The 26688-nt window shown below is 47.0% G+C and overlaps 1 protein-coding gene across 1 annotated transcript in view; it reads left to right on the forward strand.

Annotated features, from left to right (window-relative positions):
- Positions 1 to 6783: 6783 nt before the first annotated feature.
- NTM (neurotrimin) overlaps positions 6784 to 26688 on the forward strand; it is an 858035-nt gene continuing 838130 nt past the window's right edge. Inside the window, exon 1 of the mRNA XM_070399304.1 lies at positions 6784 to 7288. Within this exon, the coding sequence (XP_070255405.1) occupies positions 7207 to 7288 (82 nt within the window). The 5' untranslated portion in view covers positions 6784 to 7206. The remainder of the gene's footprint in view (positions 7289 to 26688) is intronic.

The raw sequence follows: 26688 nt of genomic DNA on the forward strand, positions 1-26688 counted from the left end.
AGGTTCATTGTATGGTGGTTTATTCCCTCCACTGAGCCTTCAGGAGGAGGAAGAATATGCTCTGTCTTGACCCTGTCTATTTATTTTCGTTCCAGCTTGATAATCACACTGACTATTTAAAAAAAAAGGGCCTCAAGATGACTATATCTCTACCTAAGGTTTTGGATAGTACCTAGATATTTGCAATAATGTATCAGGGAAAGTACTGTGGGAGGAGAGGGAAGCCAAGGAAGTCTGTCTTGACCTGCTCTCCACACAGATCCTTTCAGGCCGCGAGTTTGACATGCTTGGGCCAGAGCCTTTCAGTTGCAATTGACAGAAGTTCAATTCAAATAACCTAAGTATGCCAGATGCGTACTGGACCTATTGGGGTGACTGAGATTTCTAGATATGTCTACTTACTGCAGTGTATACCCGAAGCTAATACAATATTATATGCCGACTGTAACTAAAACAAAAAGTAAAAGTTGAAAAATAACCTAAGCAAGTAAGGACCTGGGAAGTCACAGGGTGTGTGTCTGCCTTCAAGCAGGACTGGTCCCACTTTCTTGTTTGTTTATTTATGTAGTTAAATGTGTGGGGGTAACACTGGTTAAGAACATTAGATAGATGTCATGTGTATGGCTTTACAGTACAACATCTGTACACTCGATTGTGTACTCGCCACCCAAGTCTGACTGGTCCCACCAACAGTGATGCCCTCTTCTCTTCGTTCTACTTTCTTTTCTGGTGACTTCATTTCCTTGCAGACTTTCTCCACCTGTTAGGAAAGCTATCCCTCTGGGAGCAGTACCTCTTTCCAAAAGCACCTAGAGCCCAGCCAGTGTGGCTCAGTGGTTGAACCTTGACCTATGAACTGGGAGGTCACAGTTCGATTCCAGGTCCAGCCACATGCCAAGGTTTCGGGCTCGATCCCCAATGGGGGGCGTATAGGAGAGGTAGCCGATTGATGGTTGTCTCTTATCATTGATGTTTCTATCTCTCTCTCCCTCTCCCTTCCTCTCTGAAATCATTAAAAATATATTTTTAACCCCCCCCCCCCCCCACAAAAAACAAACAGACAAAAAAAAGCAAAACAAAAAGCACCTATAAAACTCTCAGGGGAAAAAACGAATGGATGAGGTCAGGGTCACTTGCTCACTCCTATACCAAGAGGATGGCTGCCCCAGTCTAACCCTAAGGGACTGATGCCCTGAGGGTGCACAGGGGTGGGGGGAATGTGCTGGGTACCCAAAGACAAGAGCTCCCAGTCTCTCCCTGGCCGGTTTGGCTCAGTGGATAGAGCTTCGGCCTGTGGACTGAAGGGTCCCAGGTACAATTCTGGTCAAGGGCAGGTACCTTGGTTGCGGGCACATCCCTGGTAGGAGGTGTGCTGGAGGCAACTGATTGATGTTTCTCTCTCATCAATGTTTCTAACTCTCTATCCTTCTCCCTTCATCTCTGTAAAATATCAATAAAATATATTTAAAAAAAAAAAAAAAAAAAAAAAAAAAGAGCTCCCAGTCTCCTGCAGAGCCCAGAGGAAACTTTGTGGCAATAAGCCTCCTGAAGGCAGTGGCCCTGTCTGGGAAGTTCTTACTGAGTATTATCCAGTCCAGTGATTCGTTTTCCCCCAGTAAGCTGCTTGCAAAGACCCAGGAGCCGACGTGTGTTAGATGTTGTACGAGGGCTTTCATAGTCCTCATTTTGCTTAATTCACATCAACGCTGTCAAGTAGACGTGTCATTATTTCCACTTTAAGGACAAGATGGGATGAGATGAGATGAGAAAATTGAGGACCACAGAATTGAGGCTGATAAATGGAATTAGACTCAGATCCAGGTCCTCTGATTTTCAAATGTTAAATTCTTTCCCTTAAACTCCTACTATGCCCTGTTGTTTCTTTTTGAAATGATGATGATCATTCATAGAAATCAGGGCCCGATGACTGTGACGATAATTCCAGTTGGGAAACACTAAAATTGCTTCTTTTGTGGGAATGCAGATTTAAATCTCAGGGTCCTTAATCTCTGTGCTGTGAGGAGTTAGACTTTCATCTCACTATTAGCTTAAGCAAATGATCAATAAATTGGGAAATCTCCTGCTCTGAGTCAAATCCTCAAAATAGACCCCACATAATTACACGATTCGTACCCTAGACCCATCCCATGCATATCCAAGTGACCTGCTGTGGATCTGGGTCCCAGATGGCTTTCCAAGGAGAGCCCCTTGAAGAGATAGGGGACTGCCTCCTTCCTTCCAGGGCTTTCTTCCTCCTCCAAGTGACATTGCAAGTCAGAGCTGAAGCCTGCCCCGCCCCCTCCCCCCCGTGTGGGGAGGACAGGCCAGCCCCCTCCCCCAGGGCTGGGCTGTCCCAGCCTCTGAGTGTGTGAGATCCACCACAGCTCTGAGCCTCAGCCAGGCTGGCCGGCCACAGCGGGCGGATGGCAGCGCGGAGCACTGGCTTTTGTTAAGTCCTGAACATTATTTCAGTGCAGCTCTTTAGATTTAAGCTCCCGCAGGTCTTTCCATAATAGCGGAGAAAAAGAAAATACACTGCCCCCGCCCCCAACCCGCCCCCCCTACCCTGCACCACACACACCTGCCTCCTCCTCCTCCTTCTCCTTCTTCTCCTCCCCCTCCTCTTCTACCTCTTTCACCTCCTTCTCTTTGTACTCTTCCTCCTCCTCCTCCTCCTCTGCCTCCTCACTGGGCTGCCCTCTGGCCTGACCACCATGTGTGTAGGATTGACCATCCCTCCTCCCAGGGCTGAGGGCGGCTGTCAGGGTTCAGCTGCATTTGGACAGCAGGGCAGCCAGGACTCACTGTGTGGTTCGAGGCGGTGACAGGTGTGCGTGGAGGCCGCAAACAGAGAATCAATCCCTATTTGTACCAGCTCACCACACACCATGCCGAATCCTCAGCTACCCGAGGATGAGAGGTTTATGAAATGCCATCCGAGTTGCCCTTTCCTCTGAAGTTAAATACCTCCTCTCTTTCCCTTTTCTTATCCCTTATTTCTCATGTCTCCTCCTCAGTCCTTATCTGCAAACGGAAAAGTCGTGTCTGTAATAGAGTTCTCTGAACGTCAAGAATGCCCCGGGAGAGAATCCCATTCTGCCTGGAATGTGAGGCCTCTTTCCTGACATTCACTTTGTCTTAGGACCCTTCATCCTCCTCTGACCCTCGAACTGGGAAGCAAATGGTGCATAACGTGCATCTGGCTGATCCAGGAGGCAAACGTCGTCCCACAGACACCTGATTAGACGCGCCTGAGCCTCCTGACACAGAGGAAGGAACTTTGATTGCTGAGTAAGAAACCGCAATTTCAAAGCATCCCCTTCCAATCACAGCTTCCCCCCAATCAGCTTCTCTAGCCATTGCGTCACTCGTAGCCATAGCGACTCCCCAGCCCAGCCGCAGACACCCTGACAGGCCAGGTCCCAGGTACCCACTGCGGGAGGCCGCTGCCGCAATAGAGTAGTCCAGCGCTGAGGCCCGAGAGCCCCTGAAGCAAGAATGGAAAATAGAAAGGAAAAATGCTGACTGCATCAATGTGACCCATTTCATTAGGTTGAACGAAAGCCTTCTGTGGATAGGCCAGGATCAGCTTTGCCATCTGGAATGACACCAGCGAGCTGCCGAATGAGCCACAGGCCCGTGGGGGTGACACTGGGGTGCACTCCACGCCAAAGAGTGGGGGGGAGGCGGCCTCTTCAGGAGGTGAACCGCGTGCTTTTGAGAAACATGAAAGCCACTGGGACATGTTTCTGTGTGTGGTAACTCTGAGCATTGAAAGAGATATGGCTCTCTAGATAGGCTTTTCGTTCAGCAATCCCCAGGGATATATTCAGCCTTAGTGAAGGCACAAAGCAAGTTCCGAAGGAATCTCGGCAGGAGCCTGGGTTCACGTCGCCCCTCCAAATAACACCCCGAAGACCGCATCCATCTCACTCTGATTAAAATAGTAAAACAAGTGAAGATGAGCTGGTGGTGGTGACAGATGGTGATGGTTGTAATGGAGCTGTCATCTGCTATCCCCGTTTCAGAGATGGGCTTGAGATGACTCCACCAAAGTCCCATAGCCCCTTAGGGACAGAGCTGGGTTTGAACGTAGCCAGATGCAGCCTGGTCTTGGTCAGCAAGCCACATTGAAGATGACAAGTGTGTGCTGAGTGTGCTTGCCATGTGCCAGGCATGGTTACACTGTTGGTGTGGAGAGGGTAACTAACATGGATTAGAAACTGTGCCAGCGTACATTGTTTTATCTCTTAAATTTTTTTTTTTTTATTACAACATAGCAGGGCAAGATGGGGGATCTTAGGTCTCAGGAGCCCAGATGTAGGTGGTACATTTTCATGTCTAGTTTAATTGATGGTACCCCTTGCCTGCAGTATTATTTCTTCTGCCTCAGACCTAGCCTCTACCTCACTTTCACCATCTCTATTAGACTTTTAAAAACTATCCTAGAAAATGCCCACCCGTAACTTCTTTGCATTCTGATCAGAGTGACCATGTGTACCAACCATTGGCAACTCAGTTCATTCTTAGAGCAAAATATTGGCTTTCCTATACCTCGATTGATATATGTGCTGTTTCATATCATTTGTAATCTCATATGCTATTAAAATAGCAAAGAGGGTTATAGATAAGAATGCCTGATATGTGCTTGGATCCCTCACCGTATTTAGTAGAAGATAGTAGTTTAGAAGTTGGTCTGGGGGACAAATGTTTGGGTTCGAATCCTGGCTCCATTGCTACCAGCTGTGTAGCTATGGACACATTTTCTTTGTGACTCAATGTCATCATCTAAAAAAATGGGGGTAATTTCCCCCCTTCATAGGAATGAATGAGGAAAATGCGTGTAAAATAGGGACTCTCTTGCCTGGCACCTAGCAAAGGCTCAATAAATATCAACTAGACTTGTCAATGTGTTACTGCTGCCACATGTGTGGGTGCTTAGTAAAAAATTGGGACATGTACAGATTTATTGCAGTTTAGGGTAAGGGCATTTACAAACATTAGTGTCTCTGCCTATCTGGGTAGGAACGAAAGAGGATGGTCTTCATTGTCAATCTGGAAGGAGAGGGGTGGTGGTAAGAGCAAGCCATCTTTCCTTCTGCCCTGGGCTGCTAATGCCCCTGCCACAGCCATTCTGAAGCATTGCCCTGCACATGGCTCTATGCTGGACACGGCACAAGAAGACTTGTAGGGAGATAAAAACTTTGTTCCCTGGGATCTTACAAAATCAAGAACATTTTGATGGACATGTGAATTAGGACACAGTGGCAGGGGAAAAGTCCATTAACATAAAACACCTTTAAAATGGAAAGAAGCCTTAGACACTATTTTAATTGTCTAATTTTACAGATGGGAGGCCAAGGTCGACAGGCGTCAAACGACATGCCCACAGTCCCCAGGTTCGTGGGGGATGAGATGGGGATCCAGGTCTCCAGACCCCAGTGCTCCCTCTGCTCAGGGTCCCTGGGCCGCACACCTGCAGGGGCCACACCCATGCAGAACACAGGTGGATGGCGCCTCTGAGAAGTGGGCAATGCAGTACCATTTCCGTACTCTCCTCAATATAAACAGCAGACATATGTACTTTTGTGTTATGTAAAGAATATATGCACTAAAGTTATAATGGGGTTGCAAGGAAATATAATAATTAGCTGTGGAGATCTGGAAGAAATGATTCAAAAATGTGTGTCGAGGCGTTGTGATGGCATGAATTTGTCCCAGTCAGCCAGGGACGATTCTGGGAGGGGTTGTTTTCCAGAATTTCTGTTCCCATCATGTAACGTGCTTCCCATAGGAAGGAATTAGAAATTTGAATCATTAACTGCTAAGGCCTTAGAGTTAGAAGGTCTCTCAAGAAGTCAGTACAGCCCTAGCCAGTTTGGCTCAGTGATAGAGCATCGGCCTGCGGACTGAAGGGTCCCAGGTTGTGGGCTTGATCCCCAGTACGGGGCATGCAGGAGGCAGCCTATCAATGGTTCTCTCTCATCATTGATGTTTCTCTCTCTCCCTTCCTCTCTGAAATCAAAAAAAAAAAAAAATTTAAAAGAAGTCAGTACACCCATTTGATTATTTCTGTCTGATTTTTATTCTCCCCCATCACCAAAGAGATGAATGTCTGCAACTGAGGACATTTTATAACCGCACACACAGTCTATTCTCAGAAAGTCCTCCCGCATATCTAACTTCAATCTCTCTTGCTGCAGTTTAAACCGCAGCACTTCTATTATTCCTTTCAGTGAATGTAGATTAACTGAGGCATGTCGAATAAACTCATCCCTTGTTCTCATTTGGAGAAGGTTTTTCTGTATTCAGACTGCAGTCCTTTTCAAATCTCAGAAGCCTTATTCCTTTACATGGTGTCATATACACATGGATGACTTTAGGAAATAAATTAAGTGAATGAAAAATAGGATAATACGGAACCAAGGGCAACGGGAGAAGAAAATAAACTGTTTTATTATTTTCAAAGCAACTAAGTAGAAGGTTGATTGGGAAAAGAGACGAGAGAGGGGGGAGAAAAAAAACACACCCTGTCATTGAATGATATTTTTATCAGAGAAGAAAATAGGTACCAAGAAATGAGATTTGACTTCTCTTTGCAAGTTTCACTGAGCATGAAAATGTCCCTTTAAATTTTCCCGTAAGCCGTTGCTGGCTGTGGGATTTTTCCAGTGCAAAGGGAATCTGAGTTCAGGAGGCCAAAGAACGCCAGAAGGAAAGGGATTTTTTGATGCTGGGGGCTCTGAGACTGTCAGTTTAAAAAATGAAAGTAATATAGAAGGGCCAAAGTGGCATTTATCATTCCATCTCTCCAGGCTCCTGTCTCTTTAATCAGCTAGCCTGATTTGCCCAGTAAATGATTCCTGAGTGTGTGTGTGTGTGTGTGTGTGTGTGCCCGCGCACGCGGGTGTTGTAGCTCTGTCAATCCTTGGATTAGAACCAATGATTGCAGCTTGTAGGAGGGCTGTCCAGGGCCAGATTGTACGATGTGTCTCGGTGCCAGAGTATGAGTAGAGATAATTACTGAGAAGTCACACTCTCTCACACCCTCGGCTGGCTTTCTTGTTGTGTCCTTCAGCAACACAGTGGATTTACATCTCCTTCCAGGAGCTGGAGAGCGACGCAATCTGTCAGGAAAGAAAGGAAGAAAAAACCGAACCTGACAAAAAAGAAGAAAAAGAAGAAGAAGAAGAAAAAAAAAGAGGCATGAAAACCATCCAGGCAAAAATGCACAATTCTATCTCTTGGGCAATCTTCACGGGGCTGGCTGCTCTGTTTCTCTTTCAAGGTAAGCGCTTGCTATTGATTTGCCTACAGTAGACCCGGGGATGGTACCGGAGTGCTTTATGCCATTCGCAGACTCCCCGGTCGGCTCTGCTGCGCGGTTTGCAGGTGGAGGAGAGAGCGTTTAAACAGCATGGCTGGGACTTCATCCTCCCTACCAGGCTGTGAGACTATTGATTCGATTCTGGCTGCTACTGGAATGGGGGGTGTATATGCATAAGTAAAAGGTGTCTGGCTCCTGTTTAGGTACGAGGCTGTGTGCTGCTCTCCCCGGCTTTATGTACATTCTTGCACACACACGCACACACGGCAGAGCACACGCAGAAGCAGGGGCGGGGGGGTGGGGGGGTGACAGATTCCGAGGGCAGCAGGGTCGCTAATGTGTTGCTTATGTTACTGGGAAGAAATGACAAGAGGAAACTTTAAAATATCTGCCAGTAAACTTGCAAAGCTTCCGAAAGGAGGCGAGGAGAAGGCAGGCTAGAAATAATCAGGTAACTGCATCCTGCACGGCTCTGGCCAGAGATCCAGCTTGAAGGGATGAATCAGTTTGCAGCCGCGGGGAACAACTGCATTAGTTTTGAATGTGTTTGGGGGTGTGTTTGTGGCGGAGGGGGGGTGGGGGTGGGGTGGAGGAGAGACAAGGAGCAGCTGAGAAGCAGTGGGAACAGGCACGCATTGCACGGGGCTCTGAAATTCGGAACAGCTTTCCTAAGTTGAAGGGAGAGAGGCAGTAAGAGGCGAATGCTAATTTTCTGTTTATTATTGGTCTGGAAGCCAAGCTATGGGCTGCAGCTGAGGGCCCGGCTTGCTCCTGGGCCAAGTGCGTGCTCTGATCTTGACGGTGCTGTGTTGGGTGCCTTTGGAGTCGGCTTCAGTCCTGGGTCCATCTGCTGCACCGACTGGCCCCCCCACTTTGTCCCAGCTCTTCCCTTCCAGCAGAGGCATTATCTGCTCACCTGCTTCTCCCACCCATCCTGCCCTTGGGCGGGGGGTGGTCTGACTTGCCTTTTTCATATTAAAGACAGCTGAACTCATAGGGATTGAGACGGGCAGAGAAACTTTCCCTGGGTGGTCCAGCTGGCAGAAGCTCTGACCTAGACAGCTGTGGTCCCAGAGGAAAGTTTGGTCCTTCAAGGTAGAGAAGGATGGGGAGTCCCACCCACCTCTGCTCTTCTCTTACTGCAATATGGGGTTCTCACGGTCTCCACTGAATCCCCACCTCTAGTCCTGACCCTTGTCTGAGGGTAGGCTTTGGGGACTGCTGCCATCCCCTCGACATAGGTTTCAGGGGCTACCATGGGGACCCACGCGAGGTGGACAGAGGGACCAGGTTGGGAAGAATCGAATGTGCATACACACTTGGCTGGGGCTCAAGGAGGAAGCAAGGGGGCCTGGAGGGTCTGAGTCAGAAGGCAAGGAAGTCACAGTGGTGGGTCTTGCCAGGACAGCCTTGATGACGCCTGCCGCTCCAGCCTCGGGACCTCTCTCCTCTCCCTTGGAGACGTCAGTGGGGGGAGAGTGAGGCGCTAACTTGGAGGCATCCTTGAATGACTCCTCTTACGTAACATGGAGCTGCGACAGCGTGTGTGTGAGTGTGTGTGTGTGTGTGTGTGTGTGAGCTTCTGTGTGTGCAGGGGTATGTGTGCACCTGGCCTGTTCTGGGTGCAAGGACTCACCCAGTGAGATCAGAACCCCAGCCCTGGCTGTGGGGATGCAGTGATTTCAGGGCCAGGCTCTCCTAGGGAAATGGCTCCGGTGGTGCTAACCACAGAGATGAGGAAGGGAAGCGCAGGTCCGAGTCCTGGGTGACTTCCCACGTTGTCCTGAGATCTGTGTCTTTTCTATCTGTAACATCAAACCGGAGACCACAGCCAAACTTCTACCATCGTCAGCCCCACTGGCTGCGTGCCAGGAGCCCCAGGGCCAAACGGAATTTACATATAAATTAGCATACGTGATTATTTTTTCATCAGAAATAAATGCGGGGAAGCATAATATTTGCTCAGACTTTGAATCACCCGTGAATACATGAGTGAGAAGTGCTGGTGCCCCATTCCCCAGGGGGAAGTCTGGTTTTGTGATCTCGCTCCCATCTTGGGGTGGGGATGGAGGCGACAGGGGCGCTTCCGACCTCCTCGCAGGCTCCCTAATCCCGAATTTCCTAAGGAAAGTAATGGCCTTATCGGTGCTGCCCACCTCAGAGCCAGCGCTACCCAGGCTTCAGTCTGTCATATAGAACCAGGCTGCCCACAGTTAAGGCAGAGGGACCCCCGAAGACCCCCACACCACATGCCAGTCAGACCAGCAAAGGTGGCGGCTGTTTTTTCGTTCGGGGATGGGGGCGGGAACCTGCCAGCTCTCTCTTATCAAACTTGCAGAATTACTGAGGCAGCCCAGGTCTTGGCTGCAATAATCCACCCCTATTGCATTGACCCAGTGGGACTAGTTAGAATGCAGCACACATTCCAAGGCAATTTTTTCTCCTCCTCTGTTTTTGTTTTAAGCTGGCTCTTTCTGGAGCTGCTACTTGGGGTGGTTTGCCTTCTGGAAAAGGTGTGTGCGGGCCAATGGCAGCTTATGGACCCCTGTCTGACCTGCCCCCACCCCTCCCAACCAGCAACCATGATCCAACAGGGGAATGAGGTTTCTGAGGGAATCTTCTCTGATTAGTGATGGGCAAGAGGGAGGGGTGATTAGTGATGGGCAGGAGGCAGGGAGGGAGGGGTGATTAGTGATGGGCAGGAGGGAGGGAGGGGTGATTAGTGATGGGCAGGAGGGAGGGAGGGGTGATTAGTGATGGGCAGGAGGGAGGGAGGGGTGATTAGTGATGGGCAGGAGGGAGGGAGGGGTGATTAGTGATGGGCAGGAGGGTGGGGTGATTAGTGATGGGCAGGAGGGAGGGTGGGGTGATTAGTGATGGGCAGGAGGGAAGGAGGGGTGATTAGTGATGGGCAGGAGGGAGGGAGGGGTGATTAGTGATGGGCAGGAGGGAGGGAGGGGTGATTAGTGGTGGCCAGGAGGGAGTGAGGGAGGAAGGGGTGATTAGCACCCTGGGGCTCTGGCCCTAGGGCAGCTTGGTTGATGTACCAGAGCTCCTCTCCCTGGGAACAGGAGGGGGACCCCGGATTGGGCGCTGTCCCTTACAGCACACCGCCCACTTCCCGCCACCCAGAGGCTCTGAAAGAATGGCTGGTTGTACTGCAGCTTTTCTCTTTCTAGAAACCCAACCATTTCTCTTTCGAAGGATTGCTGCTCTTTTTAACACCTTCCGGCGAGCGTGGCTAGATTCCTGTCTTACCTTTCTCATTTTCCCTCATTTCCTCCCGTTCCACATCCGCTTCTCTGCCCACTTGAGCCACGCGCAGGGCAGAGATGGGAAAGGAGACGGGGCTGAATTCACACTCTCCTTCACTCTGCGCCCACGGCATGGAGTCCGCTCGGCTGGGCAGCCCGGCCAAGTTCCTGCCACTCACAGCCAACGTTCGGGTGCCAGCAGCAGCCCGCGCTGGGCAATGCTGCTGAGATGGGAGGGAAGCAGTTGAGACCATAACAATGTTGACTGGCAAAGTGAAAAATCAGTTTGGGATGATGGGATCCTGGCCTTTGTGTCGGTATTGTGAGCACTTGGGAGCATGGGCACAAATAAAGTGAAGAAATAAATTGTAACAAAGGCAGGGGGAGAGGGACAGAAGCTTACAGAGTGGATCCCAGCTGCTGCGCTCGGAGCTGCCCGGTCGGGGCAGGTTATAGGCAAGCTGACCCCAGCACAGAGAAGGCCATGCCCCTCCTTCCTCCTCCCCAGGCAGCTGGTGAGCCTGGTCCAGGCTGCGGAGATGCCCACAGGGAGCAGCAGGCCTCGCTGTACAGAGGCCATTCTTGGGATTGCAGCTCTGGTCACCAGGTGCAAAGCCGAGTCCTCGTGCTGGTCCTTCCTTTATGGCACTTTTATTTATTTTTTAAATATGTTTTTATTGATTTTTAGAGAGAGAGGGAGGGAGAGAGAGAGAGAGAGAGAGAGAGAGAGAGAAAGCAACAGCAATGAAAGAGGAACATGATCAATCGGCTGCCTCCCGCATACCTTCTACTGGGGATGGAGCCTGAAACCCGGGCATGTGCCCAGACTGGGAATCTAACTGGTGATCTCTTGGTTCCTGGGTTGACGCTCAACTTCTGAGCCACACCAGCTGGGCCTTTTTGGCACCTTTAAAGCCAAACAGAAGCGCAAAGTGTTAGCTTCCACTCCTAACCCTGACTTCTGTTGGTTCTCAGTAGGCCCCTCCAGCGGTGCCGTGGTTCCCTGCTTGCGGTGCTTGGCTCCAGGCTGTCCTCTAGCACTTCTTGGGGTCCTGTCCTCTGCACGCATGCAGTCGGCAGCCCTGAGACACGCTAGCCCCAGCTGATGGTCACGAGCGGGCTGCAGGAGCCACTGCTGGCTTCAGCCACAGTTTGCCCCTCGGGTGGGAGTGAGCTCCCTTGACATCCTAAGAAGTGACAGCACTTCTAAACCAACACGGGGTGCGGGCACGTGGGGAATCACGTGCTGGGAAGAGGCACAAGGCTCTTGGCTGTCTGCTCGTGGTGACGACACTTTGGATGGGACTGTGTCCTCTGGGATTTGACTCCGTTCCAGGTTTTCCGTTTGGAGCTCATGGCCTGCTCTCTAGCCCACCAACTAGAATGCTGGAAATGCCAAAACAAAACAAAAAACACATCGCTTTATATAACCTCTGCAGACTCTTCAAGCAGTCCAAGCCACACGCCGGCCAGATCCCAGGCCAGGCCTGAGCCCAGCTGCGGGGTGAGGCACCCGCACACCTGAGCTCAGAGCTTGCTATGTCTTCTGTAGGGGAACATCGCTCCCTGTGTGAGCCTGTCTCCCCACCTGCCTGCCAGGCTGGGGACCACGTCCCCTGGGTGTTATCAGGACTCATTAATGCCTGTAACACTCCGAACATGTGGTGCTAAGTGGAACTCCATGCTGAGACGGGTTGTATTTATGCAGTTTACTTCCTTTCTGCTCTGTTGGCTTGTTACATGTTTACTTTATGTCTATAGTCATTTGAAATTCAATAAAACAAATTAAAGAGAAAAAATGAAAACATGCAAAAATAAGGTAATCAAGGGCATGCAGACTGGATGGGGCTGGGCTGGGCCATTGCAGCCAGTGCCTCCCTGACCTTCCCTTTCGTTAGAGAGCGGGCTGGGGAAGACCAGAGGGGCTTCCGAAGAAGCAGCAGGGAGCCTGCCTCCCATCCATTTGCAGAGGGAGACACCATGCTGGCAGGGTGAATGGCAGACAGGAGGATCATGGGGAGGGCGGAAGATGGAGCTGGGAGTTGGAGAGGGAAGACAACCAGCTCTAAACTGGATTGGAAAAGAGAGGACTGTCCTTTGCTTTGACTATGATGTTGTTCAGTAACCCCTGAGAGCTTTCTGTTTTATTTGATATGTTTTTATTTATGCAACCTTCTGGATTAAGCCTGCTCTTGTGATCGCTGCTTAAACTTAAAAGAGCTTAAACTTAAAAGATAGATGTGTTGATCCACGTCACCGTTCATTTGCCCCCCCCCCACTTCTCCCCCTTTTCCCCTCCCCATTCCTCCCTCCCTCCCTCCCTCTCCCCCCTCCCCCCTTTTCTTTCCTCCCATGCCCCCCCTGTTCCCCCCTCCCCCGCCACTCCCCACACACACCTTTTTTCTTCTTTTCATTTTTCCTTCTCCTCTATGGGAAAAATAATTGATCAGCTGACAGATCTAGGTCAAGCTGGCAGGGGTTGCTCTGCTTCCCGCAGGCTTGCCCAGGAGAAGGAGGGGACAGTCTGTCTTTCCAGTTCACAAGGAGCCCAGATGACAGGGTGCAGTAGGAGGGAGGGGAGACCAGCGAACTGATGGGCAAGCTGAGCCGTCCCTAATAAGGGAGCTGGGGTCCTACTGGCGACAGAGTCCTCAGCCATTGGTTCTTCCCCACAGGAATTCTCCATATCCAATTTTGCCCTTGCCTCTCTCCTGCTTTTTGCTCACCTTCTATGCCAGGCTTGTTCCAATTTTCCTCATTCCTTTTTTTTTTAACTTTCCCCTCCTTTGCTCTTCTGCTTTTCTCCTCCTCCCAAAGCCACAGCAGAGCACAGGCTCTCCCCCGTGTAAGTCATATTAGAGAAACGGCCTTTTGTTTAGTTGCAAGAAGAAACACAGCCGCCTTGCCAGAGAGCTCTGTAAGTCATTTGCAAACTGCAACACACACCAACAGAGATTCACATTTTCATGGCGGAGAAGAGAGTATTTCAAGAGAGACTGTCAAGCCTAAGCAATCAAATATTGGAAAACACATTCTTCAGCTTTGTTACTAAGGACACCTTAGGTAACGAAATTTGATTTTTTTTTTCTTTCTTCTCTAAGAGTATCGCCTTTTACAATAATAGACCGATCAAAAGACGGGCTGGTTTTGTCTTCACTTGCTCTATTCAACCTCACTTTCTAGAGGTGCTTTATTTGTTTTGTCTTGGTTGTGCCATGAATTCTAACCCCCAGGCTCTGTGTATGTGTTCATTTGTTCATGGGTTCAATCACCCAGCAAGTGTTTATTGAGCAACTCCTATGTTCCATGTATTATTTTAGGTGCTGGGAATACCGCAGTGACTAGAACCAACTGAAGGATGAGACCAAAGACAGAGTACCTGCTCCCAGATTTGGCTTGACTTACCACCCTTTGTAATACATCTGGCAGCCCCACAGGAATGCCAGAAGCAGGGGAAGGCTCAGGGACCCAGCCTCTTGTTTTTTTGTGCAAATGATCATGGGCGGCAAGAAAGCAACTGCCCCTTGATCCGCGTTTGTAGGTCGGGAGCAGGGGTGGGGTGGGGGGCTGGGGGGGGGGTAGGGGCGGTAGGATGCAGGGCTCTAGCCCCACCTTAGTGAAGAACAGGAGATGCTGCCTTTGCTCCAGGGTGTCTCCACCAAGAAGGGGCTCCTTCCATTAGTATGTGGATGGTGGAAGTTAGTTGGCTTTGTCACCATGGCCTCTTGTCCTTCAAGTTCCTGGTTGATTCTTGGCACCATTGACACCCTGTCTGTTGGCCTGTCCACTTCCTTGTGACCTGCCATCTGCACAGAACTAGAGGGCAAAGGAGGCAAGAGGAGAACACATATGAGACTGGGCAAGGATTTGCTTCAGGTCGCTAGTCTGGATAAGGGAAATGAAGTTCAGGGAACTTCTCTGAGGGTTCATACTTTCGGGTTGATTTAAGATGACATCCTTTTGAGAACCTTTTTTTTTTTTTTTTAACTACCCACTCATATACCTTAATTGAGAGTTCCTAGAATAATAAGCTCATCACTTATTTGTTCTCCTTTGGTGCTCTGCTATGGTTGGGACATATGTCTTTCAATTCATCAACGTGTGTTTTCAGCTCTATGTACCCAAAGGGAACATGGCTGCTCTTATGCTCGCACTGGGCACTGTAGCCACCCTGAATGGTTAGGACGATCACTCACCTGACTGCCTCCACCTGCATTTCTGGAATGGTGGAGGTGATTGTTCCTAACTTTTCTCATGTAGAACAACCTTTCTCACGGGTCTATGATTCTTCCCAGTGAAGCAGCCTAGAGTAATTCTCTAACTTTGACCCCATCTCAGAAGATGGTAGGTCTTGGGGGATAGATACAAGGTGTATTTATAATACTTTCCTTCTCCAAGCCAGTGGTTCTCAAACATGGCATATCATAGAGTCACCTGAAGAGCTTTATAAAAATACCAATGTCTGGACTCCACCCCAGACCAGTTAAATCAGAATCTCCTCCTGATGGGGCCCCGCACTAATATTTGTAAGAGCTCTCTAAGGGGTTCTAATCTGTGGCCACGTTTGAAAACCGGACCTCGAAAGTCAACTGAAAATGTTCTTTGAGCTTGAGTAGGAACCGCAGTTGCCATGTCTCTAAAATAAAGCAGGAGGTCTAAAAGATTTTCAAGTTTCATTTCAACTTCAGCATCTTGCAATCCTGTGAATAGCCTTTTTGAGTACAGTACTTGAAAGGTAGCGGTGCTACAAGAAAACATCCAGCAGCGGTTTCCGCTTGCTTGCAGGAAGCTAAGAATATAAACTTCCTCACAGATTGGCTACCGAAGTCAAAACGTGTGAATGTGTGTGCACTAATGCTGCAGGTTGCATTCTGTAGATCATGTCATGTATCCATACATTCATCTATATCTTTATATGGTCGGCATTCTTAGGATGGGTGAAAGGGTTCACTAGTCACCGCATTTCAGGTACCAGAAATCAGGAACGATACTGACTTTTAATTGATCAATCCTGTAAGAGAGATTTCAGAGCCATCTGAACGTGGGTCAAGAATGAATGTGTTAGCCCGGCGGGTGTGGCTCAGTGGTTGAGCATCTACCTATGAACCAGGAGGTCTCGGTTAAATTCCCAGTCAGGGCACATGTCTGGGTGTTTGGGTCTTGATCCCCAGTAGGGGGCGTGCGGGAGGCAGCCAATCAATGACTCTCCTCATCATTGATGTTTTTATCCCTCTCTCCCTCTCCCTTCCTCTCTGAAATCAATATATACGTATATACAGAAGGAATGTGTTAGAGCTGGATTTAGAGAATGCTAAGCAAGCTCCATTCCTATGAAGATGGTCACAGCCTTCGTTTCCATCCCCAGGAGTCATTTATCCAGCCCGGAGCTCCCATAGCTCTCCTCATTCCCAGCAAAGCCTCAGGCCCAGAATCTCAGTGGTAATGGTGCAGCTAGTGTGTTAGGCAGGAGTCCTGCTGGCTCCACCTTCCAAGCCAGGTCCTTTCCTGCAGGGCATGCAGGCATGGACACTCCTTCGTTTGGGTAGAGTCAGCAGGGCTAGGGGCACACGCGGAACGGAGCTACCGTGCAGATGTGTGCCCAGGGCCCTGGCTGGGTACCTCACAAAGTGTTCACACTGCTGCGTCAGCCAACCCCAGAGTCCCAACCAGCTCTAGCCCAGAGGAACTCTCAAGATGATTTATTCTACTCCCTTTCTTTGAGCTCTGACACCTCAAAAATGCAGCTGCAGTGGTCCCCCAGCTTCCATCTCTGATAAGGGCAGACTTACATCTCTCTAAAGCAGTGGTTCTCAACCTTCCTAATGCCTCAACCCTTTAATACAGTTCCTCATGTTGTGGTGACCCCCCAATTTCATTGTTACAAATTGAACATAATGAAAGCATAGTGATTAATCACAAAAACAATATGTAATTATATATGTGTTTTCCGATGGTCTTAGGCAACCCCTGTGAAAGGGTGGCTCGACCCCCAAAGGGGTCGAGACCCACAGGTTGAGAACCGCTGCTCTAGATAGTCTATTGTATCTGACCCTTCAGGAAGACAGGAAGCAAAGGGAAACAAAGGAGAATCTGTCTGGAAAGAAATTACAAAAGTGAGTGTAATCTTGCTGGGCTCAAATGCTGGCTCTGTCACTTCCTAGTTTGAAACCCTTAGCAATTTAATCAGCCTCTGTGTGATTCACTTACCTCTTTTATGAAATGGAGATAACTGGGATTTACTTTAAGGCTGTTATGAGGATTAAATAAGTTACTGCAGATAAAGTGCTTGGAACATTGCCTGGCACATAGTAAGCCCTCAATAAATATTACCTAATAGCGTTATGATTGCTACTACGAATCATTTTTCTTCAACACGACTTTTCCTCAAACATTTGAAAACACGACTCCCTCCCTCTCCCTCAAAGCTCCTCTTCACTAGGTTAAATATCCCAGGCTTTTCTCCTGTTTTCTCTAGAATCATCATAGAAAGGGTGCCGATTGCCCTTTTCTAGAGTTATTATGGGTACTCTGCTTCCTTCTTCAAGAATTCTTCTCCCCCCGCCGAAACCGGTTTGGCTCAGTGGATAGAGCGTCGGCCTGTGGACTGAAAGGTCCCAGGTTCGATTCCGGTCAAGGGCATGTACCTGGGTTGCGGGCACATCCCCAGTGGGAGATGTGCAGGAGGCAGCTGATCGATGTTTCTCTCTCATCGATGTTTCTAGCTCTCTATCTCTCTCCCTTCCTCTCTGTAAAAAATCAATAAAATATATTAAAAAAAAAAAAAAAAAAGAATTCTTCTCCCCCTTGCTCTGAGCAGCCCGAAGTATTACAGAAGATGGCCTCTCCCGATTTTAAGTCAAAACAGGATCAGGTCTCAGCTCTTTGAAAAGGTGTGGGGAGACCCCAAGGTCTTGCCAACCTCTCTCCTAACCCCATGCTCTCCTGGTTCCATGGACTCCTGGGCATCCTCTGCCGCCCTCTCCTCAAGACCCAGGTGCTCCCTGCTCCCTCCGCTGAGGGCTACCCTTGCCGGCCTGGAAAATACTGGAAATCAGTACAAAATGCCGGGCTCAGCATCCTTTTGAAGCCCCTTATCTCTTCTTTGATGACTTCCTTGCTCTTGTATTTACTTCATATTCACCACCCATTTGTGTAGTCACCTGCTGACACGTCTATCTCCCCTGCCAGACTGTGAGCTTCTGGAGGTCAGGAAGGTCAGGAATTGCCTTATTTATCTTTACATTCCTAGCACACCCAGCACAGTCCTTGGCACAATGTGGCAGTAGGTGTTTATTGGTGGAAAGAAAGGAGGGAGGGAGAGAAAGAGAAAAGAGAGAAACCTGAGATCCCGTTAGGTTTCCAAGAGCCCTATAACGCTGCTCACGTACAGTGGACTGTTATTAATTCCACCCATCCTGATCCTATGCCTGTGCTGTTTTACTATGTACACAACAACCTGACTTCAGAACTTACCTTCTCTGAGATCACCTTATTAGAGTCCACTCCCATCTTCTTTCTGACAGGGTCGTTTTTGGACCCTGAACCTATAATCCCATATATTAGTAATCCCACCTGGCTATAATCAATAATAAGCCATATGTTCTAGGCGCCTAGGTAATGGTGGATGAACTCAGTATTTCTGGCTAAACGTACCCAAGAAGAGAAAATAGTCACTCTAGTGGTCAACAGATCAGATGAGTAAGAACTTACATTGGCATCAGAGGGAGCAGCAGGGGCAAGGGAAGGTTGGGTCTAGGAACAGAGGACAGTGGACTGGATGGATTTATGTAGTTGGAGAAGATGGAGTGGTCAAGTGTTTCTTATCTGCTATTCAAATCAACTCTTTCTCCTTCTTCCACAAAACTTTCCATTAGCTCACTTGACTCTTCCCCTATAGTCAGAAGGAAACTTGGCCCAGGCTTAGCAAAGATTAATTGATAGCTATTTTTTCTCACTGCGATTGGTGATGCACAGACATACTAGTTGGAGAAACAATTTCGCTAATTCTGAAAACAAAAAATTAACTGTTTTATATTTCTCCTTTTTCCTTAAAACTTCTTAATAGAAGGATCTAAATGCCTCCTCGCCATTTTTTTTTACTACTTTCTTGCACTTTGGAAGGCCAAATAAATTTAATCACCAAATCAAAAAGCTCTTTTTACAGACTCGTAGAGTTTTGAGATACCTTGGAATTTTCCCAGTCTTCCACCCAAGGCCACACCCTTGCACCTGAATGTTGGTCACTAATTCCTGTTCAACAATTTCAGAGCCTTTCAGTGAGCAGGCACTACCGGGTGGTGGTCCCCATTTCTGGTTGTCAGAATTACCTGTGGGGATTGTGATAAGCAGATGCCTAGGTCCCGACTCACAAAATTTCTCATTAACTAGGTCAGAATAACCACAGATGATTGTATCGCGCAGATACAGCTGAGAACAACGGTTGTTAGCACCCCTTTACATAGCTGATAAACTGTGAGAAAACGCTCTTCTACAGGCACTTACGATGCCTCCTCAATGCCAGTTCTATCCTCTTTCTTTATAAACAGTGCTATAAATGTGTTCAGGGCAGCAATGTGCCTATTCTAAATGCCTGTCTCCTACATCCCCTCATGGCTGGGTATGGCCATGCAATGTAGTTCAGGTTAATAGAATGTAAGCGCACATTCACTGGGTGGGGTTTTGAGAATTGTAGTCAGGAAACCGGTGCTATTGGAAACCTACTCTTCCCCTCTCTTCTTGACTGAGAGACTGGCATACTCCCTGGAGTTCTAGGAGCTAACTTGCAAACAGGAGGATAAACAACACACTTCAAGAATGGCAAAGAAAAGGAAGCTTTTAGGGTGAACCAAATGGACTTAATAAATTAAAAATAGTAGAGTATAGCCTGGCCAAGTGGCTCACTTGATTGGAGTGTTATCCTGTATCCTGTACACCAAAAAGGTTGTGGGTTCAATTCCCAGTCAGGGCACATACCTAGGTTGTTGATTCAATCCCCAGTCTGGGCACGTACAGAAGGCAACTGAGTGATGTTTATCACACTGAGCTCTCTCTCTTGCTCTCTCTCTCTCACTCTCGCTTTCTTTTTTTTTTTTTAATACATTTTATTGATTTTTTACAGAGAGGAAGGGAGAGGGATAGAGAGTTAGAAACATCGATGAGAGAGAAACACTGATCAGCTGCCTCCTGCATACCTCCCACTGGGGATGTGCCCGCAACCAAGGTACATGCCCTTGACCGGAATCGAACCTGGGACCTTTCAGTCCGCAGGCCAACGCTCTATCCACTGAGCCAAACCGGTTAGGGCACTCTCGCTTTCTTCTCTCTCTCCCCCTTCCTTCCTCTCTCTCTAAAAATCAATGAACATATCCTCAGGTGAGGGTTAAAAAAATAGTTGTGTATTGATGCTTCGATATGATTCAACAATAGAAGGACCTCAGGTTCAAGATGACATAGCAGTTGGAGCAGCTCTGGAATACATATTTCCATATTTATTATCACTTATGAAAAAAACCCTATTTAATTAGGTTTCTATTACTTGCAGCTTAATATAATTCTAATAAATCTACATGGAGCAAAAATTTGCCTCTTCCTAACTTCTACCAATTAGTGCAACTCAAAACACGAGTAATATTATGTGATCCACTTGCTAAGAGATGATTATCATGGACCCTATTTATTTTATCTTGACGTTCGTAGTTTCTTCTCCTGGATATCATAGGTACAACTTCTAGACCACTAATCATCCTGATCATTATCTTCTGAACAGGCTCCAGTTTAATAATGATCCACTAAAACGCATTACCAGACAGACGCTTCCCGAAGCAGTCTGATGGGCAAAGTGGGGAGTGGACTATTACACACCATATTTTGGACTTTATAGTTTTATAGGTCTAGTCTATTATCTTTTTTTTCAAGATATACCACACTATTGGCTCACATTGATGTTGTACTCATTCCTCTTGACAAAAATGCTTTTATACAAGACTTTTCCTATCCCTGCTTACTGTAAATTTTTAAAAAAATTTTTTAAGTGTTTGAACTTTCTCTGTACCTTGGGCCCATTATTTAAATCAATTGAAATTATTTTTGTATTCTGATGAGCTGTCACCATTAGCTTTGTGTCATCGCCAACTGATAAAGAAATATCATCCCCGCATCATCAAGGTGAATGATAAAAAAAAAAGCAACATAATAGATCCAAGGGCATGGCCAAGCTCTTACTTGCACTTATATTTCATCCACTTCAGAATGATTTATTCTGACTGTACTGTATACTAACCATAAACAACAAGACCTAGTTCTTACACTCAGTGAAGTCGACAATTTAATACAACATGGTAAGTGCCGGGGTAGAAACAAGTCATATTTGCTATGGCAGCTTCTAGGAGATTTTTCAGGTCAGGGAAATCTTCTAGAACAGCAGTTCTGAACCTGTGGGTCGTGACCCCTTTGGGGGCGAATGACCCTTTCACAGGGGTCGCCTAAGACCATCGGAAAACACATATATAATGACATATTGTTTTATGATGAATCACTATGCTTTAATTATGTTCAATTTGTAACAATGAAATTGGGGGTCACCACAACATGAGGAACTGTATATTAAAGGGTCGTGGCATTAGGAAGGTTGAGAACCATTGTTCTAGAAGGAAGCTATGTTAAAATCAAGACACAAAGGTGACTGGATTGAATCAGGAAGGAGGAGAAATTAGTGTTACAAGGAGGAAACTGCATAGTCCAACACCTCGGGGCAGGAGAGCATGGTAGGAATTTAGGAATCCAATATCCATTCTGGCTAGATTGGGTGCATTTGTGTGGTTTGGGGGTCTCAAAGGGAAGAGAAGAAGTTGTAGGTAAAAAAACAAGAGATGTAGCTAGAGGTGTAGGCAGAGGTTAGAACTTGAATGGCCTTGCAGGTCTTATTAAAAATGTTATACTGGCCGAAACCGGTTTGGCTCAGTGGATAGAGCGTCGGCCTGCGGACTGAAAAGTCCCAGGTTCGATTCTGGTCAAGGGCATGTACCTTGGTTGTGGACATAGCCCCAGTAGGAGATGTGCAGGAGGCAGTGGATCGATGTTTCTCTCTCATCGATGTTTCTAACTCTCTCTCTCTCTCCCTTCCTCTCTGTAAAAAATCAATAAAATATATATTTAAAAAAAATGTTATACTGAAGAAAGGGAAATGTTTTAAAGGGTTGTAAGCCAGATAGTAATATGATCATATTTGCAGTTTTAATTGTTAGATAGCATGCTTTGGGTTAGTTAAAAATGTAAAAATCTTACTCTAGTTACAGTGTGGGAAATAAATGTAAAGAAGCCAAGAATAGAGGCAAGGAGCCTCCTAGAGGATATTGTAGCCAATCAGGCTTGAGGTAACCAGGTGAGAGTTGCAGAGATGAAGAGATATGCGAGTATTAGAGAGTTTGAGAGGTAAAGGCTATGACTTGGAGATGGGGAGGAAAGAGGGTAACAAGCGACAAAGGGAGATGAAAGAGGACTTCTAGTTTCTCCATAAATGGCACCCAGGTGTGTTTGAGAGAGATTGTGGTGAATGCGATCTGGGGCATTATGGATTTGAAGGTGACAGCTAGACAAGAAGCTCTTGCATATGAAGTTGGCTGGATGAGGTTGGCTCTGGAGCTGTGGAGGGATGTCTGAACTTGAATAAAGATGATCTTCAACTGATACCGTTACTTACCCATGAAGGGACTAGAGAGTATATTAAGAGAAATGAGCGCAGGCCGCTAGTATTTAAAGATTGGAAAGAGACGAAAATTTGGAAAGACCATTGGCAAAAATCGGCTAAAAACATATGAGAAAAAGCAGGAGAGCATGATGCCATGCAGATCAAGGGCTTTGTCCGTGGAAGGCGGAAGCATTAGCAGCATCAAATGCTGCTGGGAGGCCCTAGCCTGTTTGGCTCAGTGGATAGAATGTCAGCCTGAGGACCAAAGGGTCCTGGGTTTGATTCTGAGTTGCAAGCTCCACCCTGCCTGGGCCAAGTCTTGGCTCATACCAGGTCTGGGCTCCTGCAGGAGGCAACCAATCGATGCATCTCTCTCACATCAATATTTCTCTCTGTCTTTCCCTCGCTCTTCCACTCTCTCTAAAAATCAATGGAAAAATATCCTCGGGTGAGGATTGAAAAACAAAAACAAAATGCTGCTGGGGGATCAAGTAAGATTATACTTAGCGACAAGACTATCTCTGCCCCCTTGGGAGAACAGTTTTGTGGGTGGAGTCATAGCATTGGGTGGGGGGGAGGAGGGTAGACATAGTGTGGGGTGAGGATATAAAACATTTAGATAATTATTTCAATTTTTAATTTTTGTAAAGGGAGACAGTAGGAAGACAAGCTGGGGGGGGGGGGGCGTTTGCAGTTGGAGAGACTGTTGTTGCATTTTAGATAGGAAATAACTCTTTAAATGCTCCTGGGTGGCAGCTAATAAAGCAGAAGCATGACAAGAAGACATAGGACAGTGGTTCTCAACCTTCCTAATGTCGCCACCCTTTAATACAGTTCCTCATGTTGTGGTGACCCCCAATTTCATTGTCACAAATTGAACATAATTAAAGCATAGTGATTAATCACAAAAACAATATGTAATTATATATGTGTTTTCTGATGGTCTTAGGCGACCCCTGTGAAAGGGTCGTTCGACCCCCAAAGGGGTCGCGACCCACAGGTTGAGAACCGCTGACATAGGAGATGACTGGCCAAGGGAGGTTCCTCAGGCAATGTGAGAGCCTGAGGGGAGGGGAGGAGTCATGATTCTTGAGCACAGGTAGAAAATGACTCTGGAAGAGAAGGAGAAAGACCAAGACTAATTCCATTACTAGTTAAATAAGGAAGAAAGAACATGATTGAGAATATTCATTATGACTGGATTCAGCTGCAAATGACAAAAACTACACAACAAAAGAGGTTTAAATAAGATAGACAGTTATCTTTCTGGTTAAAATAATACTCCTTTTTGTTCATGGCCCATATGGTGGCCCCAGACCCTGGGACCCAGGTCTTTCTGTGGTTTGGGTCTGTTGTACGTGGCCTTGATTCTGTGGTCTAAGATGACAATATCTGTGTGCCAGGCAGGGGGATGCAAGAGGAGAGCAGGAAGAAGGGGCAGAATGCACAGGTGTCCTGTCTCCCAAGGAAGGTTCCTTCCTGAGAGCCCTCATGTGGCACTCTACGTCACATCCCCTCTGCCAGAGCGGGGTCACATTGCCACATTTCAATGCCAGGGAAGGTGGAAGGTGTTATCACTTTGGCTGAGCACCTGCCCAGACAAATTTAGGGGCCTGTCACCATGGAAGAAAGGGAGGATGAATGTTAAGAGACCCCGTGACGAGGATGGAGAAGGTCTGTCCATAGGCCCAGAGGACACACATATGATTAAGGTATCTACTTTGGGGCATCTAACCATTGGTTTTCAACATCTACAGTCATTAAGGAAATGCAAAACCATAATGAGATACCACTTTACATCAATTAGGATGATTATTATTTTAAATATGTGTATATATCATATGTTGGCAAGAATGTGGGGAAAGTGAATTGGAACATTTGTACATTGCTTCTGGGAATGTAAGTGGTGTAACCACTGTGGGAAATAGTTTAGTGGTTTTGCAATAAGTAACACAAAGACTTACTATATGATCCCATAATTACTAGTATACTTTTAGGTATATACCCTTAAAATTTGAAAGGCGACTCAACAGATATTTGTACACCAATGTTCCTAGCAACATTATTCACAATAGCCAAAAGGTAAAGCAACCCATGTATTCAATGAATGAACAAAATGTGGTCTATACATACAATCAAACATTAATCACCTTCATGAAATTCTGATACATGCTACAACATGATTGAATCTTGAAAACATTACGCTAAGTGAAATAAGTTAGACACAAAAGGCCAAATAGTGTATGCTTCCACTTATTTGGTGTCCCTCGAATAGGCAAATTCAAGAGACAGAATGTAGAGGACTTACCAGGGGCTGGGGGGAGCAAGAAGGGGGAGTGATAATTTAATGGATGCAGAGTTTTTGCTTGGGATGATGAAAGTTGTAGAGATGGATAGTGATGATAGTTGCACAACAGTGTGGATGTGCTTAATGCCACTGCGTGGAATGCCAGTGTACAGTAACTGCTGCATTACCAACAGGAACTCCCCTGGGAGGCAGTAATCAGACACGTGGCAACAGGTTGTCTGTTTAATGAGAGATCAAAGGGGATTTGCAGTTAATCCAAATATAACAGAAGTTTTGGAGAGAAGGCTAAAAAATGGTTAAGATGGTAAATTTTATGTTATGTATATTTTACCCCAATAAAGAAAAAAATTAAAAAGAGAGAGTGAGAGACAATTAGCTGTCCTTGGTGTGGCATGGATTCAGGTAAAAGTTTAAGCTTGGTGGCAGGAAGTTGAAGGAGTTTGAATTTGATGGCTTTTTTTTTTCCCTCTGAGCATAATTCAAGGAAGGTGTGTGTTTGCACACATGTGTGTACAGGTTTATGTGTGTGCCCACAACTCTGTAGACTAGCTTTTCAGAAAGCAGGAAAGAACTGAAAAAGTTACTCGTATAAGGAGCAAAAGAGCTGACTCGTACATCAGAAAGTGTCCATGCAGCATTAATCACTTCTCTCCTCGTGGCATTCTTTTTTCTCTGGACTTTTAAGATACAATATGATCTACCCCTGCCTGATTTTTCCATCTCTTTTTCTGGTTTCGGCCCTACCATTTAGAGAAGATAGCAGATCATGCCCTGAGCATGCTCAAAGCTCATCTCCAACTCCTTTCTTAAATCAACTCCCAAAGGAATGACAAAGATAGTTTTACAACTTACACAGGGTATTTATAGCAAATGTATTTGTTGATCCCTACAACAATCAGAATGTTCTTTTCTCAGCCCAGTTCTATGATTAACTCTAGCTTTTTGGATTTAGTGTTTTGGGGTTTTTTTCCCCCCTGAAGCCTTCATTTTTTCTCATCTATAAAATAGGATATTTAAACTTTCTTGGAATGCAGTTTCCTGTTTAATTGAATTATGTTTGTGAAACTGTGACTCGATATATATCGAAGAAGCAAAAGCCAACAATTCTGCAAGGTGTTGTGAACAGCGCGGGATTAGTGATGCACCTCCCCATTGGGGGCATCCTGGGCTCCTCCCCTTCCTCTCATCCTCCTGCTACACTCACTCACCAACTTGGTTCAGTTCTGCCTGTGAATGCTCCCCAGGGTCTGCTCCTCCTCTCCCGCCTTTGCCACCGTCTCATTTGAGGTTAAATCACTGCTTGCTGGATTAAGGCTGCCTCTTCATAGGTCTCCTGCTGCCAGCTTCCATATTGCCAATCATTAATGATCTTGCTAAACAACCCCCACCTTTTGTCACCTTAGCCTTCTACTTAAAACCTTCACTAGTTTTCAAGATAAAGCCCGAGTTCCTTACCTCGGCACACAGAACGTCCTTCCCTCTCTTGCCCAGCCTCTCTCCTGCTCTGTCTCTCAGCATCCTCCTCATGTTGCCTCTCTCATCCTGGACACTGGCCCTGAACACAACACAAACTCCAGCACTGATGCCTTCCACAGCACAGTGCCTTTGCACATGCTCTGTCTGCTGGTAATACCCTTCCCACGGGATCAGCACAGTGCAACACTGTACACACGTGTTTTCATGTTGAGGGGACAGCATAAATAAGGCCAGGCAAGAATAAAAAAGGCTAAAAAAGTAGACAAGTGTTTTGAGACCTACTCTAACTCCTCATCTCTCTACCCAGCCTTCATATGGATCCCTCCCAGCCATTTCCCTGTTTCATCTGCATTAGAGAAAGAGGAAGGGGTCTGTGCCACATAATGTGGTTAGAGTCGTGGCTGTCCAAGTGTGGCTACTGAACCAGAAAGCGTATACTCTCCTGACTGCAGCTGCCTGCCTTTCAAGAAGCCCTTCAGGCGCTGGCCAGTGTGCTCAGTGGTTAGAGTGTCAGCCCCCTGAACCAAAGGGTCTTGGGTTCAATTCCCAGTTAAGGGCACAGACCTGGGTTGCAGGTTTTGATCCCTAGCCTTGGTTGGGGCACCTTCAGAGGCAACCAATTGACTTGCCTCTCTCA

Source organism: Myotis yumanensis, unplaced genomic scaffold (assembly GCF_028538775.1).
Source record: "Myotis yumanensis isolate MYYU_CA2020_CCGP unplaced genomic scaffold, mMyoYum1.0.hap1 SCAF_19, whole genome shotgun sequence".
In the NCBI taxonomy this organism is placed as follows: Eukaryota; Metazoa; Chordata; class Mammalia; order Chiroptera; family Vespertilionidae; genus Myotis; species Myotis yumanensis.